General features: G+C 32.6%; 1 protein-coding gene across 1 annotated transcript; it reads left to right on the forward strand.

Annotated features, from left to right (window-relative positions):
* Positions 1–3: 3 nt before the first annotated feature.
* On the forward strand, positions 4–1813 carry Bm5863 (Uncharacterized protein; the record flags this gene model as incomplete). The annotated part of the gene is made up of 5 exons (XM_043075113.1): positions 4–136; positions 522–792; positions 903–1004; positions 1258–1572; positions 1765–1813. 5 exons carry the CDS (start codon positions 4–6, stop codon positions 1811–1813), a joined length of 870 nt encoding a protein of 289 aa, XP_042931047.1.
* Between the last annotated feature and the right edge of the window lie 17078 nt (positions 1814–18891).

Genomic DNA, 18891 nt, shown 5'->3' on the forward strand with positions numbered 1-18891 from the left:
TCGATGGGTGGAAGAAAAAGCGTTTGTTGCGAACAGAATAAGGGAAAGAAGTGGCGGAAAATATTGTATGAACGACAACCGTTTGAAGATGAATACAGTGGTGGTAGTGAGTTTCTGAAGGAATTGAGAACGAATAGTGAGTTTACTCCAACTACTTCCTGTTCCTCTCTATCAGGATGTAGGTATTAAAATTTATTCGCTTTGCATCTAACCAATGTGATAATATAAAGATTTGACTACTGACGTTTTCAACATTATTTTGTTTCGTTTTAATCAGTTGATAGTTACTGATATAGTCTCCGGACAGGTAGATTTGGAAATATTTCCGAATTTAAATGTCAATTCACAGCAATCTATAAATCAGTATGGATAGGTTTCGTTGGAAGATGTTAACTATATAATTGGTCCGAGCTTTCCGAATTTTCAAATAATTTCTTTCAGCATTTCTGATCTCTTTTCTGCCTTCACTTAAATAATGTCCATGGAATTTATTTCTTTTTCTTGTCGAATTCTAATTTTAGTAACAGTGGTGGAATACTCATTTGTGGAAGCAGTATGCGGTGCCAGTCTTGTCATGCTTCACTCTAATGCTATTATATTTTATTATTTGGTGTTCGATTCCATCAAAAACAGTTCTATAAGTTTCGTCCAGCATTTTTCGTTGATATTTGCCATTGCCTTGATTCTGTACACTATCTATCTGTATATGATCAGACCGAGGAATCTTCAGGATCACTTCTACACTTTCATTACGCTTCTTTGTTTTGGCTATGTGTTGACACCCGTTATTAGGTTTGTTCTATTTTACCATTTGAAATTTATCCATCATTTTAGATATCATTAACAGATTTAGAAGTCTTCGTTTGTGCATAAAAAGCATAATTCGAAAAATTTTTCTTAAGGACATTGACGGATACAATTAGTACAGATACCATATACGCAATGTCTTTCATACTCTTTCTTACGAGCTTTGTTTTCCATGACTACGCGATGATTGCGCCACTGTAAGTCATACTCTCTTTTTTCTAATCAAATGATTGGGAAAATAAAAATTTGTTTGTACCATATGTCTCTAATAGTAAGCCAGTGAAATCAACACTTATTCAAATTAAACATGTATAGCTAATTTCTCCAAATTTTCACACAGAATTCATTGACATAAACACAAATGCTGCATCTTGCTATTGTTATTCCAAATTGTAGAAATCAAACGATTCTAGACTCAGAATTTACTAGAAAAAATTGATAACTTTGCAGGGTTTCAACGATATTATCGGTCAATCTTTCTTTAGCAGCTTCAGTTTGTTTGGTTTCACGGGTATCATCGAATGAATCTGCATTTAGTCTTCTGGCTCTTTCCATGCTTCTTTTTTCATACTGGCCACAAATGCGTAATATATTGTACAGGAAATGGTCAAAATCGTCGTTAATCCTGATCATTTTCTCTTCTCCTCTACTTTTCTGTGCACTACACCAGCTTTCCCATTCACTCAGTGTCCTTTACGTACTTGTGTTAGCATTTGTTCTCCTAATTTGCCCATCGATCTTGATGATCATGCAGCCCTGGAAAAGGTACGAGAGACTTCAAGGTTTTTGCATTTTACCTTAGAATTTTCCCTCAAACGAAAGATATAGTTTTCGCTATGTAAAGAATATCAAAAGTTCAGTAAAATTTAGAATTTGTCCCTCTTTTTATTTTCCTGCGAATGAAGTGTTCATTTTTGTGAAAAAATTTAGTATTTCACCAAATCCAGTATGTTTCAGTACAAAACATGGACCATGGGATGAAGCAATAGCAACCTTCGAACGGTGACATCTTGCCACAAGATTGTATACCTCTGATGCTTTCATAACAGTTAGAACATAATAAGATTTTGAATAGACATTTGCAAAAATAGTGGTCTCCGAATGTTTTAACATTTATTCTCCTAGTTTGTCATCGATCTTGATGGTCGTGCAACCCTGGAAAAGGTACGAAAAATTTCAAGCTTTAAATATGTATCTAGGTTTTTTCATTTTAATGATTAACAGGTTTTCACTTTGATCACTTCGATTAACATATGTCGAGAAAAATTCACTAAAAACTAAAATATGATATAATTGTGATCTTGAGTTTACTTGTTGTGTGGAGTTTAAACAATCTTTCAATACTTACTATTTGGGATGTAGGCTCTTTGGATTCTGTAACCTGCATTTTCGTGGATTATTGAATCCTACACATCTTAGCAACGTTAAATGAGATATATTTTAAGATAAAAATCTGGTTGTAGTGTCAGAGAAACAAAAGAAACATGTTGGATTCTGTTTTTCGTCCCCAACGTATATCTTTGATGGCCCATGTTAACATGTAACGTGATGAAATGGTTGAAAGCAGGAAGAGAAAGGAGAGACAGTAGAAGTCTGTTTTTTCCGCTAAGATAAAAGTAATTTATATGCTTGATTATAGTCGTTGGGATTTATCAGTAGGATCGGTATATTATTGATCTTCGTAAAAGATACATATGTATATAGTAGAGAAATTCGTTGTCGATCGGTTAATTAAAATCCGTTCTATATACATTCCATTGCATATAAATCTCTTGAAAATGTGTTCATTCTGATGGATTGTATCATATGATTGTTATAAACAAAGAAATTTAGGAATTTTGAAAGATGAGCACAGTATCCTTTTTCTTGTATCCATCCTTGCAAATAATATTAACGATGGACTATTTCTGTATTATTACTCGTGTTATTGAAAATTTCTCTAAATTTATTGAACTGTCATAACATGCGCGCACTTCTTTATGTGTCAATTTATTTGCAGAATAAATGTTTCCATCATCATTGCTAATTATTTGATGTTGGATTTGACTGGACTATCAACTTCATTTACTCATTAAAATGAGTCATTTTAATGAGTAAATGGAATTGGTACTCATCCTATTACATCCATTGATTTTATATGAAAGAGAAAGAGGAAAACATGCTTTCTGTTAAGAATAGTATTTTGTTGACACTTCACATTCTTTTATTTTATATTTTATGTAAGATATAAACTAAACTCGAAAATTTTAGCCTGATTTCAATTTCATCAGATTAAATTTTTATTTCTGACTTCATGCGTGTTTTTATTTGTTGTGTTGGCATTTGGATTTGTTCCTAAATGGTTAATTCATAAAAAATTTCTAATTTTATGTGAATGAGGTTGAATGATGGGTGTATTTCTCTGTTTTAGTGGAACTGACACTCGGCTTCTACTTGTTTATTTGACAAATGGAATAAAAGATTTTAATGATTACCAAATAGATGATCTTTCTTTTCAATGAAACTAACATTTAATAAATAAAAGTTGGAACTTGATAATACCAAATTTGAGATAAAGTGCTATGATATTGCCTGTCACTCCTTTTTTCCTGTAAATAATTTCCGAAAGTATAGCGATAATGGCTGTACCATAAATCAATTTTTTGTTGCAATCAGTGGAAGTTTTGTAGCTAAAAGCTGACCATTAATAGATTGCAGAAAGAATTTGACATGAATTAATGCTCCTTAAACATTATTGAACTCTTTTGAATAAAGTAAATAACATGATTCGAATCATTTACGAAATATATATTTGGAATAATTTAAATAGGTCTGAGTAAAGTTTGACCAATTACTTAATTGAAACTACAGTTGAGCTGGAGAACGTTAGCAATCAAACTTTTATGCGGTTTAATTTTTAACTTATTTTCAGAATTTCTTAACAAATATGGGAATAAGAAGCAGAATTCTTTGAAAAAAAAACTTTAAAAATCGACAATTTAATAAAGTATGGTGATGTTATGAAATCTGCATTTGCATTACTGACGGAAATTGAATGAGAATAGATTGTTGGAAGTTCAAGATACCAAGCTGAGAAAAGATAACAGGTTGGATGAAGACGAAAAGTAGAAGTGAAACTGTGTGCTTGGAGAATTGTCTTCTCACATTTGAAGAAAACAACGAAATTGCAAATATCTCGTATTTATATGCAAGCTGGTAATGTCGAAGATTTAATTAAGAAACTGAAAAAGAATTATGAATAATTTTGAAGTTATGCTTACTATCTTATCACAACTAATTTCCCTTTGATATCTCCTTTTCAATCCATCGCTGATTATCAACCGATTCATTATCAATCAATCTTGTTTCAACATAACTACTGGAACATATCTTTTTTCTTTCTGATGCACTTGAAAAGCCATTAACACGTTAGATTTTCAGATGAAACATGAAAATTTTATAAACGGCATCGTCGAAAGTTTGTTGTTGCTTTTGAATACAGGAATTTTCGCTATCGATTCTATCTGTTCAAGTTTTAACATTTAAAGATTAGTTGCAAATCTGAAATAGACTTTCAAAAATAGTATTATTTTTCTGTTCTTTTTTTTTGCAAATTTTAATGTAAAACATGTTATACAATTTTCTTTTACATTTTAATTAACAGCGATTGTACATAATGTGCTTCAGTTCCTCTTTAGTGTTAGAGTTATATTTGGAAGTTTATATCATAACGAAATATAATTTGATAAGTTTAGTGATCGTTTTCATAAAAATGCAAATGTAAATAGAAATGTCTAATATTGCATCACTTGCCTTTCCAACACTTTAACTCTTCCGATAAAGTTTCAACTTGGCTAAATAGTTTGAACCGATCTCTTCTCTTTCTCCTTTTCCTCTCACTCCATGAATTTTTTTATATTTTGCCAAAAAAGAAAAGAAGTTCTTTGCATGATTCATTTGCTAAGTGATATCAAAATTGGAAATGAGCGAAAGTCAGTCATATCAAACTATGCTTAGTGCGGTTGTGGCACAGCGCAACATTTCTAGCAATTGCACATACATATCCATATGTAAATATCAATTGCACAATGAAGTGGCTCACACTGTGTTTATTTTGCAAAAGGGTAATTTCGGAGGTTCCTCGCCATTAATCCTCCAAAATACGTCATTCTCGGCCCACTATTTCGTGCGCTAATGCTATTGCGTAGATGGTTCTATCATCGATTCACATTTTAAACCAACAAAGCGACTCATTCATTATTTCTATGACTAAATTGTATTAAAATTAACTAGAGCAATTCCGTTGCATGCTTTCTGATTGGATGACGGAATTTTTTTTTAAACAATCGGATTATTTTTTTTTTAATGTCAATGATTTACACGTAATTTTAACTTTAATATCAAGATTTTATTCATTTTCAGAAAGTCTAATTATTCAGAAGTTTTAATCCAGTCTTAAATTACGTATTCTATTCATTTGAGAGGAGATGGTCGAAATTATTTTCCTCGTTTTTGGTGTCAAAAATTCTGATATTGTGCGTAATGTAGGATAATTGGAAGTGTTGCACGATGTGAAACTGTGATATGTTCCAGTTTATCCTCTTCTAATCATTTCTTTATCAGTAATAGATTACAGTTTTCCGAAAGCTAATTTTTTGAATTTCACATACGATGGAATTTTATTTCATCGTATGTGAAGGAATAAAAAAAATTATTCGAACTAAATATAAATCACCAGTAGTTCTTCACCAAGATGAATTAATCGAAATAGTTTGGCATCTTAAGCCTTTTTCATACATCTTTCATTGGAAGTAAAATTACTTGTGTCGATAAATATACCTTAAAGAGACTTACGATTATGGCTATTCATGGAAGTGATGTATGAAAAAGGTTTAAAAAAGTCTGATTTTGACATCATATAGCCAAAATTCGCGTCTACCGTACCAATGGTCAAAATTTTCCTGAATTATTTCCATTTGTTGACTCATGCTTTAATTTAAAAACCTTGTATCTCGTCAAATATGACAATCATTTCCTATATTACGAAAAAACAAGCGCATCTAATATCATAATTTGACGAACAGATTTATTTTTCCGCAGATATGAACCTCACAGAAACCTGACACTGCAAGAAAAAATTTTCAATCCTGGATGGATCATCAATCACGGGGAAGGGAAATTACTACGCCGAGAAAAATAATGGAGGCATAGTGGAGAGAAAAGATAGAATATTGAATGAATGTGAATTATTCGATTTCATTCCATTCCATTCACTATTCACAAAAGTGCTCCCCTTCTCACCTAATGTATAGTAGTCCTTTTCCCAACTGCATAATTTAATCTACATTTCGCTGACATATTTGCTTAATTTGTTGCGTAATCAATCCTTTTCCCTAGAAGAGGAAAAAACTGCCACTGAATGAGAATGAGGACGAGAAGAAACTATTCATTCGATAGTAATGGCATTTTCATGTTGATTAGGAAATGAGGGATATTTTGAAGACAGTAGTAGTAGCAACATATCTCCTGGAAGGAATTAATAGTCATTCTATTTGAGATTGAAAAGAGCGACTCGATTCGATCCGATCCAGTTCAATTCGATGAATTAATGCGAAAGAATGTGCTTTTGTTTAAATAAATGTAATTCATTTATAATGAGCGGAAAATACGACGAAAGAAAATAGAAATGAGGATTAAAGGACGCCGGATTCTCCCATTTTTTCTTTCATTTTGTTCATTTTAGTGGCCTTATGTTTACTTTTACATATAATCCAATCTGTTTCTCAATTTAATGGATCTCTGTTCTATCTTATCACAGCATACTTTGTGACTTAAGCTTGGCTTGGACATTAATACTGGAAGCATAGGACCAAATCGAAAAGCACCCGCAGTAGTAATAGCAGTAGCAAATAACTTTAGCAACATGCATTTCATATCCTCAGAAACCCGCTGGGACTTCTTCCATGATATCTTCATCTGAAATGAGCATGCAATTCAGGCCTGATCATCATGCTTTATTTTGTCTTTTTAGTTCTGGACATTCAATTGCAGAGACTCAAAAGGCTCACAAATCTATAGACAATCACTGGCTGTGGTAACCATTCCGCTCCTCCTCTTCCTTCTCTCAATGTGATTAGCTGCTGCTCGATAGAAGGCAAATGGTGACATGCATAACGACATTAAGGATGGAATAGTCATATCCATTTCAAACATATACATTTCTATCGTGTAGAGGCGATGATACAGAGGACCAGAAGCGCACTTAATTTCATCTATTTTACAACCTTCTTGACCACTATTAACAAGCTTCTAAATTATATCATTATGTTGCTTTCCTTTTCGTAAATAAAGCCTTCGTTATTTCGAATTAGCCTATCTTCTTCCAATATTTCAACATCTTTCGAACATTACTTGTCATTCTTAGCATTTTGACAATATAATTAATTTGCTTTGCAGTAACTTCGACTAAGCTTTTGTAAACAACAGCATGGAAGTAATGAAATTGATCTTGCTAAGACGAAATGCAAAAAAAAAGATTGCTAAATGCTTTCGCTAAGCTATAATTTTGAAATTCACGTCTAACTTTGATTTTTTTTTGACGAATTGAAGGAAATTTTAATTTTTGAATGGACACAAGTTATTTATGCTGTTGTATGATAAAAGATTCAAAAGAAGAAGGAAATCAAAAGAAGAACAAAAAAAAATATATGATCAGATTAGTGAAATTAATTAGTGAGTTAACAGTTGATCGTTGTAACTTCATATAGCAATATCTAGGAATTAAGAACGACTGATAATACATGAACGGGAGAGAATAGGCTATGGCTTTGTAAAAGTTTTAAGTATTTGGCTAGCATTAATTTTGAAATTAAAAAAAATGTGTTCAGTGAAATTGAATTATGGAAGATGGGGATAATGCCATAAGGATTTATAGGAAAGCGAAAATCTTAGTCTTTCTTTAAATTATCGCATGCAATAATAGGACAATAAGTCACTTTTGTTAAACAAATTATTGCACATAAAGTTGTGTCAATTTTGCATTTTATTTATTTATTTTTATTTTATTTTATTTTTGTTTATTTTTTTTTTGTTAGGAAGGAACAATAAACTATTACCACTGTGACAATGACAATAAGCTTTTTCTTCGAAATCTGCATACAAACAGTTAACCTTCAAATATATTTCTGACAGTGTATTATGAATGAAAATTCAAATCTCAACTCAAATTCAAGATTGAGAGATAATAGAATTTACTTATGATATTCCAATGAGTAAATTCTCATTATGTTATTTCCTCTTCAGAGTATTGCAATGGTAATTTAAGTGCTAAATTTAGTCTTAATGAAATTAAATGATCTTAAAATAGAAAAGAATCATTCCAGTGTATAAAAATTATTCGCAATGAAAAAATTACACTCCAAATCTCTTAGATTAATTCTCATACTTGTACTTCTTACAGTAACTTCGATAACTCTTTTATATTCGTACTTCTGAATTACTCACTAACTTTTCGTCACATTTCCACTTAGGCAAAATCAAAAAATGTAAAGAATACAGATTCATTTACAATCGGTTCAGCACTATTCCACTGTGTCCATGGGAAATTCCGGTTAAACAATTTTAGCTTTGTTTAATAAAATTAAAACCAGACAAGCCAAAATCATGTTGTCCCAAAAACCTGTCCTTAGAAAAAAAAATTCACTAATCAAAGGAACGGTAATTTTTGGGAGGAAAGGTTTTTCAGAAGAAACTGAAATTTTTGCAATAAAATCATTATGTCAAATCATCTGGAAAAAAATTTTTTTTGAGTAGGAAAAATTTAGCGAAAAGATTGCAAGAAATGCAATGAAGCAAGAAATGAGTGCAATGAAGAAAACAAGCGTTTACCGCTAATTAACTTGCTGCATGCAATATACTATTTCATTGCAAATGATAATTTTAAATTGGAAAATTGGAAACAACTACAATGAACGCTGACAAACTAAATTCATATGTGCACAGTTATTGCACAGATATTTTAATAAGCTTGTCATATTTAATTTTTAGTACTATTAGTAACTTTTTTTGTTAGAGCGATATGCACAGTGTAAGTTTACACGTTATCCATCTTTAATGGTCTATAGAGAGAGAGAGAGAGAGAGAGAGAGAGAAAAGGAAGTTTTTTTCCTTTTTTTCATAGAAGATATTACGACAGTTTAGTACTGTAGAAATGAAATTCATTATAAGCACTCAGCTAGTAATATTTCACTTTTTTGTGAATGAAAGTGACAACCTTCTGTGGAAGATAACATCTTGCGATGAAAGTAGAAGTGATATCTTTGGACTATTTTGTTTGTATATTAAAAATTACGACGTAATTCTCCCAATTGCTGGTGGATGCTATCACTACTACCAGTACCTGTCCTCATTCTTTCCTTCCTTTCTATTTCCGTCGTCCCACTTCGTTTCTTTCCAAAATCCAACGATGTTTTTATGTCTGTCCCCTCTCTCTCTCTCTCTCTCATAAGAAATGATTATCAGAGAAGTGGTGATGGCATAACTGTTTCCTTCTCCAAAATTGTTTTTCTTTTTCTTCGAAAGTCTGAGAGACATTTTGCTTCCCTTTCATAGTTTATATCTTCAAATATTGAATGTTCAAAGTAGAACTAAGGATTCAAAATACATTTTGAACCCTTCCATCACGAAATGTTTACCATATCATCGCAAAACTAAGAGTAGAATTATGGTACTATCTGAATAATTCCATTATAAATTATAAAACTAAATTTTCATCAATAAGTTTTGTGAAGCAAATAATTTCTTTTTTTTTTTTTTTAATTTTATGAACAAAATAAAATCGATTAAATTATGAACATATGAAAAGTGTGAAGTAATTATAATTGTTAAAATTACGTATGCATGTGTGTGTATGTCCGTGTATGTGTATGTATGTGTTTAATCATTTTTAACATTTAATGTTTAATCCCTTTCTGTTTACATGTCTGCCATTGTCATACCAAACATACGTGTGCGTTGTATGTCAGCTGCGGTTCATTCGTTTCTGCAAATTCAGCAATGACTTACTTTTCGTCTGAAAAAAATGTGTGCTGTAAAGGATAAAGTTTGACGGAGAATGATGTTCCGTGTGGTCAATTCCGCATTGCCAGCAAATGTTATATTAGTCTATCTTATTATCTGTTAACTTTAGATCATATATTAACAAATTTGAATTAAGGTGATGTGATATAGCTCTTTGTGATGAGGTCATTGTGATTTCGGTATCTTTTAGAATTTTTGGAAAATAAACAAATTACAGGATTATTTGCCTTTAGTTTAGCGAGATATATACAATGTCGTCATGGTAGTGAAGTACCAGCCTGTGTGCATTTGCGCCCTATGCGTTTTACGTTTAGTCTTTTTCCATTTACCATGTCCGTTCCATTGCCGCACACATGTAGAGATGCCAAATCGGAAACTAACTTCTCTCTCTCTCTCCCTCGCTGCTGTTAGTGATCTTATTTCAAAATGATACAACGACAAGGCGGGGAATAGAGAGAGACAAGAAATGGGAGAAAAATTAGAACCGGAAGAGTGGAACTGAGAGAACGGTGCAATGCACTGAGTGTGGATGATGGGTAGTTGAAATAGGTGCTTGGCTAATGTGTGGGTGGACCATACTAACCGGATGGATCAACGCCGCCACTCAGTGCTTGCTCCCTTAGTGAAATTGAAAAATGCATATTGTTGTTACACGACCGCCCCACGGTCTGCTACACCTCCACTTCTTCACTTTTATCTTTGTTTTTGTTTCTTCTTGCTTGTAATAAATAAATATAGGAGCGAGTGAATGAGTGTTGTACTGGCGCTAATGTCCTCAGATGCTGCAATATGATTTGATAGGATTAGGATGTGTGGTGCATTCCTTTCAGTCTTCTGTATTTCAAGTTTTGCATTTAGGACTCATCCCTAAGTGTATCTCTATATTTCTCTACTTTACAAATAACGAGGGAGAGGGAAGGAGAGAAAGGGAGAGAGAGAGATAGGTGAAACCGCAATCGGGAAACATGTTTTCATTTCTCCCGATAATTAAACAAACCCAGATATTTTTATTAAATCACTTTTAGTACTGATTATCATCATTAGGAACTGACAGTGACTAGTAAAAAAGCGGAAGAAAAATGTCCTTACAATTCAAACTCCACACATAGTCATACAGTTACTTTCCACTAACTCTTCTCATTATCATAATTGTCAATTGTCATCAAACCAGACCTTAGAGATATCATCAAATCAAATCGTACAGATACTTCGTCAACAAAAAAGAGAAAAAAGGATTAAAGGTCCTTATATAAAGTATTTGTAGCATCTATATCAATAGGTCACTGAGTCAGTGGATTAGTAGGTCGAAGGTAAAAATAAAAAATATTAGTTTTTTCTCTTTTGAAGAGTTTATGTCATAAAGTACTTTGTTAATGGCATACTTCTGATTGACTTCTTTATTTGATTTTTTGAACTATTTATAAAGTGGGTTTTTGTTGCACATGCAATATTTATGGATGTAAAACGATATGGCATACTAAAACATGTTGGCAATTTTTGAGAGACAATTTCACATTTAATTTGCATAGAGATGCATGTTTAAATGCATTAGAAACGGAGGAAGAAGGAAAAATTGGAATGATATTTATCAGTTTGGTTGACGGTTGACAGTCATCAGTATCCGTTCGATATCCCTTCATGCATTTCATAAAATCTTAATGTTACTATCTGACATAATATCTAATATATTCGCCGAAACTGCATGAAAGAGAAATGAGAAAGAAGCCATCTGTTTGTATCTTTCGTAGTTATTTTAATCATCGGTCCGCTCCTACAGATATTTTAAGGCATTTCTGAGGATTCTATATATTGATGTGACTCTATTGACATACTGATGTGATATTGATGTGAGTAAATCTATCATTAAATGCTTAAAATAACAAAGGTATATGTGGTGTGATGTTTTTTGAGCAACTTCATTGATAAAGTGATTAAATATGTTAAATGCAATCATGTTATGAGTTATGTGGTATTATATACCTTTACATCCTTTCCCTCTCTTTTTTGGCTCGGTAGCGATGAGATATTCTCAGTTCATATTTTTCCTCCAGCTGGTTAATATTCTCTGAGATTCCTCACAGAATTGTACTACTTTGTGTTAACAAGAGAAGCCGTAATTTGATCAAAATTTCCGACACATATCTATGCATATCATCCATTCAAACTATGCGACACTTAACTACTCAGATACACGCATATAATTCAGTATAAGAAGTTCCTTGTTATTATCTAAACATTAATATTATTCACCTTATCCGTTTTATTTCACCAGTTTCATTTTTGTTACATTTTACACAATGTCCACAGATTTGATTTTTCTTTCATCTACAGATCGGAGATTAAAAAGAGAAAATTTACACCGACGCATATAACGTATGAACAGAATGAAATAGTAAAAAAGAAAATGTAAGTAAGCAATTCGAATCGAACCATTCATTTCACATTTGATTAGTTGTGTTGGAACCAAATTGAACTTAACTCTTACTTATTTGTACCGTCTGTTTTTATTATATCTTTTTTATCTTTTTTCCAGCATGGAAGAGTGAAGGAAAAAAGAAATTTCTTGAAAATTATTTATGACTTTAACCAAATAGGCAAATAGTTTAAAATTTGATTAGGTGATGTTATCACTGATAACGCTGTCCATATGTTCTATTATTATCTGTTAGGAACAAACTCTTGATATATATCGCAGTGCAAGCACTTGCAGTCATTCTATGATCTTGCATTAAAGCTTCCTCTCTTCTTCGGCCCACATCTTAAGGCTTTTTTCATCATTGAAATTTGAAAATTTTAGATTTAGACAGACTTGAGCATATCGCTATCGTGTTTCTCTATTCAATCACAGGAATTAATTTTAAACAAGACAGAAGCGCATGAGAAAGATTAGTAAAGTAGAACTGAGAGGGCCTCGTCATCTCCTACGAATGATAAGATAACCCATTTTGCACTTACTCCTTGCTCTAAAAAATTATCATAAGTTTAGCTGTCCTGTTCCTTTTTTTAATTGTTTCATAAAAGATGACTATGTCAGTATTAAACCCAGCTGGACTATTTAGATAGCTTGTCTTGATCCGCAGTTCATGATAATTTATTTAAAGTTCTTTCTGTTCTTTCGATATTAAATCTAATACATCGTCACTGTTGACGATATGTATTAGATCATCAGTTGATGATCCTCAAGTCGCAATCTTTTTCTTCTCCAAAAATACTAAAAGCAACAAAATTTCAAGCTTTATTCTCTTTATGATACAATAAATTGTGTGTGTGCTTTTTTTTGAAATTTTATGGCTTATTTGCTTGTAACTCTGTCCTAATTTCTCTGAAATTCCTACTATTCAGTTAAATAACATCGGAATTGCTCGAATCTTTTTTTTCTTTTTTTTACCAACCGATTCTAAATATATTTAAAAGAAAAATTGTATTTCTTTCTTAATAATTCATTTTATTTTATAAGAGGAGTTACTGAAAAGAGAATCAAAAGGTCACAGTCCAAATGGTTTTGGATGATGGGTGATGAGATCAAATCAAAAAGAATAAATTAAACGACTCATTAATCACTTCTGCAATTTGCAACTTAATTTGATACTTGTAATTTGTTGATGCAACTGTGTTGCAAGTTTTAGCTAAAGTACTACCATTTATGTCCTTGTTTTTAGCTTCCATTCATGCTAATGTTAATTCTTCCTACGTTGGATGATAGTCTTTCCTGAATTTGTTTTTATTTAGTGGAGTTTACAGATATTTTACATATGAATTATGTCATCTCATAATTTTCTTTTGCAAATTAGGGATAAAGTAGGACTGAGTACTTAAATGAAACAATTTACACTTATCTCAGTTGTTGTGCTGTTGTTGCACAATCATCTTTTGGTACTAACTTATATGAGACATGCGCGACAACGTTTGTAATACGTGATTGCTAACACAGCAACGAAAAGCAAGTATTTATAATGACTAACAAAGACTTGTAAATATCTCTACTATTACGGTGGTATAAAAAATGTTAGTACACTTGGCGTATTTTATGTTTGTCTCTTACCTTCATATTTAAACCTCCATATCTTCCACAGTAATAGATACGTCTATACATATGAAGCTCTTTGTTTTCTTTTTAAATCATTCTAGTGCAGACAATTATGATATAGGATGGACAGGTGTGCTTGGCTTGTTTTGCTCGATAAAAACAACACGCTTTATTTCAATTTTGCAATTGATGCCTAAAAATAAGTCCACTCTTCGCTTCCTCTTTACAACCGCCAACGCCACAACTATTATCATCATTCTCATCGTCTTCGTCATCTTCCCCAAATTTATACACACACATACATATTTCCAATATTGCCGAACAATTGCATTGAATTTTGTGGATAGGCAAAATTAAAAGAGTGTTGGTTATTGAGAGCTTATGCAGGCAAGTACTTTTTTTTAATTTCAATTGTTTTTCCTTTTTTTGTTTAAATGGTGAAATTTAATGAATAAAAAGGGTTGTCCATTGTATAGTGGTGATAAATAGATAACGGTAACAAATTCGCTTGATCAGAATGGAGTAATTAATGGCAAAAGCGGTAATGGTGATATTTATTGTGATAACCATCAATAAATTCATTTTCCACTTTTCAGTTTTCAAAATCATTTCACTTTAATCTATTTTGCAATGCAACTCAATTCCTTCTTTTTTTGTGTCACCATACACATTCATTACTACCAAGTTTGTACAAGGGAAACGGGGCGGAAAATGTAGAGGACTTACTAGCTTTATCACCAAGTGATTTCTCATTTCCTGCAGACTCCACACACACATCAACTCTCCAACTTTCTCTTATCGTTAATTTCCGGGAGAAGAGACATGCTATGAACTGCCTCTCTCCTTAGAAAAACACTCTCATTTTTGGCTTTCTTTCCGTTTAGAGTTGTGGCATATTTGAGTGTAAGCAACAATGCGTTCATTTCATGGAGACTAATTTCTCACCATTCTCCGCTTCCACAAAGAAAGTTACTTAATAAAGGATGAAGCATGTAGAAAGAGAGTTAGTTATTAGTTACCGTAGTCGGTAGATTTAACGATGAAGAGGACCCTCCTCTTCATCGCTTCGTTAAATTAAAAAGCGTTCATCCTCGTCTTGACGTTGCTTTTGTCGTGGTCGATTCCAGTATCATCCTCTCATTCTTTCTGTTAAACATTCGGCCAATTTTCCTGGAAGGCTGCATTTTTTTTTTGGATATAGTTATTTCCTATTTTTGTCGTTGGCTAGCCAAGACAGACGGAGGTTGGAGGACAGAGGCTGAGATAAATGACGGCTCAAATAGAAAGTTATTGCTGTAGCGTCTCATCCTCCCATCGACGACGACAGGAAAGACACATACAAACTGAGTGGATCCTTCCTCATCACCAGTGATTCATTTCATCTGTCCAATCCCGTCTATCTCAATTTGACTTGTTAACTAGTTAGTTAGTTAGTACCTAGCAGCTAGCTGAAGTTTCAGTGTAGTCTGAAAAATAATTATTAACTTCAGTCATAATCTTCACTTAAGACATGTCTTCTAGGCTATTGCGTAGTAGCTTTCATTATTGTCCAACACTTCCTTACAGTGTTCGAATCTATAAGGCAACCTTTCATTTAACAGTAATTATTGAAAGTTAGGGTTAAAAGAAAGAAAATTGAAAGACTTTTCCAATTCTCCTTTTTCTTTCTATGTCGGTTATAGCCCATCAACTTTTTGCTTCACTGGGAGTATTTTTCATTCTCCATTCAATTCCAATTTGAAAGCAACAGCGAACAACATCAGACATTTAAATAAAAAAGAAATTAGGTTTTTATTTTAAATGGCCTACACCATACACTACTGTTGCAAGATGAAGCAACAGTAGTATATTCAATAATGTCTAACAAGAATGGAAGGCGGTATTTAAACTTCCACCCCACCAATTCATATTGTTTAGTTTTGCGATGGAAAAAGAATCAAACAAGTAACGTTTGGTGTAGAAATTTTTTGACGTAAACCGATAGGTTATTGACAGAAATTAATTACTTGTTGTTCTCTACTTGCAACTAATAAGTTACACAGGGAGGGAATTTTCTGCCTTTTCAGGGTTGATTGTTGACTGGTATCAAATCACAGTTTATTCTTTAAAAGTCGCTAAGGAGTTTGTCAATTGTGTTATCTAATAGAATTTAAAATGCATTTTAACTTGTCAGTTGTAAGTATTAATAACAATTAAGTCTTCCACAATTTGCTTTATCTAATCTTTACAACCTAAAACCTGCAAACATTTTTTACAATGCATTCAAAATTCTATTTCACATATTTTTTACTTCATTATTTTCCTGCTTAACAATAAAGCAAAATGCAATATTTATTCCAGACATCTGCTGTCGCCTGTTTTTCGTGTAAACGTTTACCGATAAATTATCGACACAAATTACTTGTTGTCTTCTACTGTTGATTGTCTCTACCACATGTATACTCTCAACGTTAAGGTAATACGTATTTAATTACCTCGTAATTTTTATTCAGTGTAATGTTTCCTTAATAAGTTAAGAGTTTAAATGCTAATTTTTCGACTGCAGCTTCTGCTAATTTCTAATGGAAACAAAGCAGTGGTTTTGAAATATTACCCATTGTTTAAGTGTTACCTGTTGTGATCCATCATTTTCTGGAATGAAATTCTAATGAATACTTCGAGAATGTATGGGTGATAATGAAAGAAAACCGTTCCTTCATTTGCGCAGTTGAAAACGGACGAGAAATACGGAAAACGATTTCTAAACTATTGCACATCCTGAAGTAGGTCTGTTGGGCTATCTGGTTTGTAATGACAGAAAGATTATGTGATGAATTAAGGAACGGAGCTTCACAGCAGTCATCCACCGCTACATGTGGTTAGCGTTTGTGGCAAGGTCGTTCTCTTCAGTGATAAAATTCATCACTATACGATCAAAAAAGAAATTCCGACGTCCTCTGTCCTTTCTATCGGAAGAGAATGATAGAGACCAGAAGAGTGAACAGTGATTTTATAACAGGCGGAAAAGTAGAAGAAGCTATCTGCATCCCTAAAATTTCTCTTCTAAAAATCGATTCAATTCATTTTATAATTTCTTCATTCCAACCGAAATTTCGTATTACATACCTGCGGAGGTATTCGTGCATTCTTTTCCACTCTAAATTATATATAAAATTTTTATTTGACTTTTTTTTTTATAATCTACAACACATTACAGTGCATCCGTTGACACGTTTTACTGTGACAGAGTCCAAGTTCTTATTTATGACATTCTAATCATTCTTTAATAAGATTATTTTTTGATATTCTGAATTATTATCCATCGTTATTGCTAGTATCGTAATGTTTGTGTGAGATAATACTCTATCATATAATTAAAGTATGTTGATAACTTTGTCATAGAAATTGGGATTAGATGAAGTTGATTCGAATAATAAGATATGGACATAATGTTATTAACTCATCAACATATAAATAGTTCTTTTTATACAAAACAATTAAATTCTATTTTCGCATTGTCGTTTAGTCGTTCAATTTCTCCCAACTTTATGTAAAACTGTAACTAGAGTGAAGAATGCAACGTTTGCAAAAATTGAAAATGTACGACAGTTGTTTTGAATGGCAGTTGTTCAAATTGCCTTCCCTAATGCTTATAATATTCAGTAGGATATCTCAAGAGGGCAATTTGGCATGTTGCTGTATCTCCAACATTACCATGAAATGTTCCCAAGGCCTTGCAATATAATAATTTCTTAAAATTCAGGGGAAACATATATTAGTTTTTATCACAGAGGGTGTGGATATCAACCTTTATTAATATAGATTGGCACATAAGATTGTGAGATAGAAACATCGCTTGTTCACCTTTAATACTCTTTCTAATGTGCAGTAAAATTTGTAAAAATTTATTCTTTGTCATAGTATTCTATGGCGTACTTGTTTGTATTTTTACAAGTAGTAACAGGATGATAAAATGATAATCGATATTTAAATTAGTCCTTTAGCTGCAGCTAATAATTTGATCCAGTTTTGTATCTATTATTTGCCAGATATACTTAACGTTAATTTGGATGAATAAAATTATCGCTGAAACTGTCATTCACTTCAATCTTTCGTGAGATCTATTTATTGGCAGTATTTCTCATTACAACAATTTAACAAATTTATTTGTTATTTTTTTGTACATTTGAATGAATTGCTGCTATCGTATTAGACATTGCGAAAGTATTAGACTAAATTAGGTTTTGTTGATCAATCATTAAAATTATCGGACTTTAGGAGGGAGAGGGAGTTCCTCTCGGGGAATGTATTGTAATCGAGGAGAGCATCCTGTCAACAAAGGATCACTTTGCAGTATGTTTTTTTGGATGTGCCCACTGGAGTGAATGGCTCCGCCGTCTTCCAAGCCCTTCTATATGTGTTAATGATGATGAAAGTGAATAATTGGAGTGTGATCGTCAGACATTGTAAGCCGATGATCAGTTTAAGTGGCATTGTTCGAGAGTTAATGTCCATCGATAATACTCTCCAAGCAAGAATGAATAGTAATTTAGAAGTTGAATTAAATATCAAAGGCCCGTTATCTTTTCTCAGCTTTGTTTATTTGTTTACATCCTTCCCTTTGTCTCTACCTCTATCCCCAGATTATGTCCTCTGTCTCGTCCCAATGATAGCTTCAGCAATACAATCAAGCACTGGCTGTCACCAGTATTTCCAGTGTATGGTGGGGAATTATTCATGTCGAGAGTCGGTCACTTAACAGCGCTTTACTTCATTCCTCAATCAACTGATAACGATTCACTGTGATAAGGACTGGAATGAATATCTGGTACTTGATCACTTCATCAGTTTTAACCAAGGACAGAGGACGAATAGATAGAAGACAGACACGCCAAAGCATACAGCAATATTATGTAAATATGACAACGGTCGAAAAGACAGATAGACGGACAAACACACACACACACACACACAAACAATGTTTGGAAGAGGAGACTTCACCAAAACTGGCTTGTTTAACG

The sequence above is a fragment of the Brugia malayi genome, assembly GCF_000002995.4.
Source record: "Brugia malayi strain FR3 genome assembly, contig: Bm_v4_ChrX_scaffold_001, whole genome shotgun sequence".
NCBI classification, from domain to species: Eukaryota; Metazoa; Nematoda; class Chromadorea; order Rhabditida; family Onchocercidae; genus Brugia; species Brugia malayi.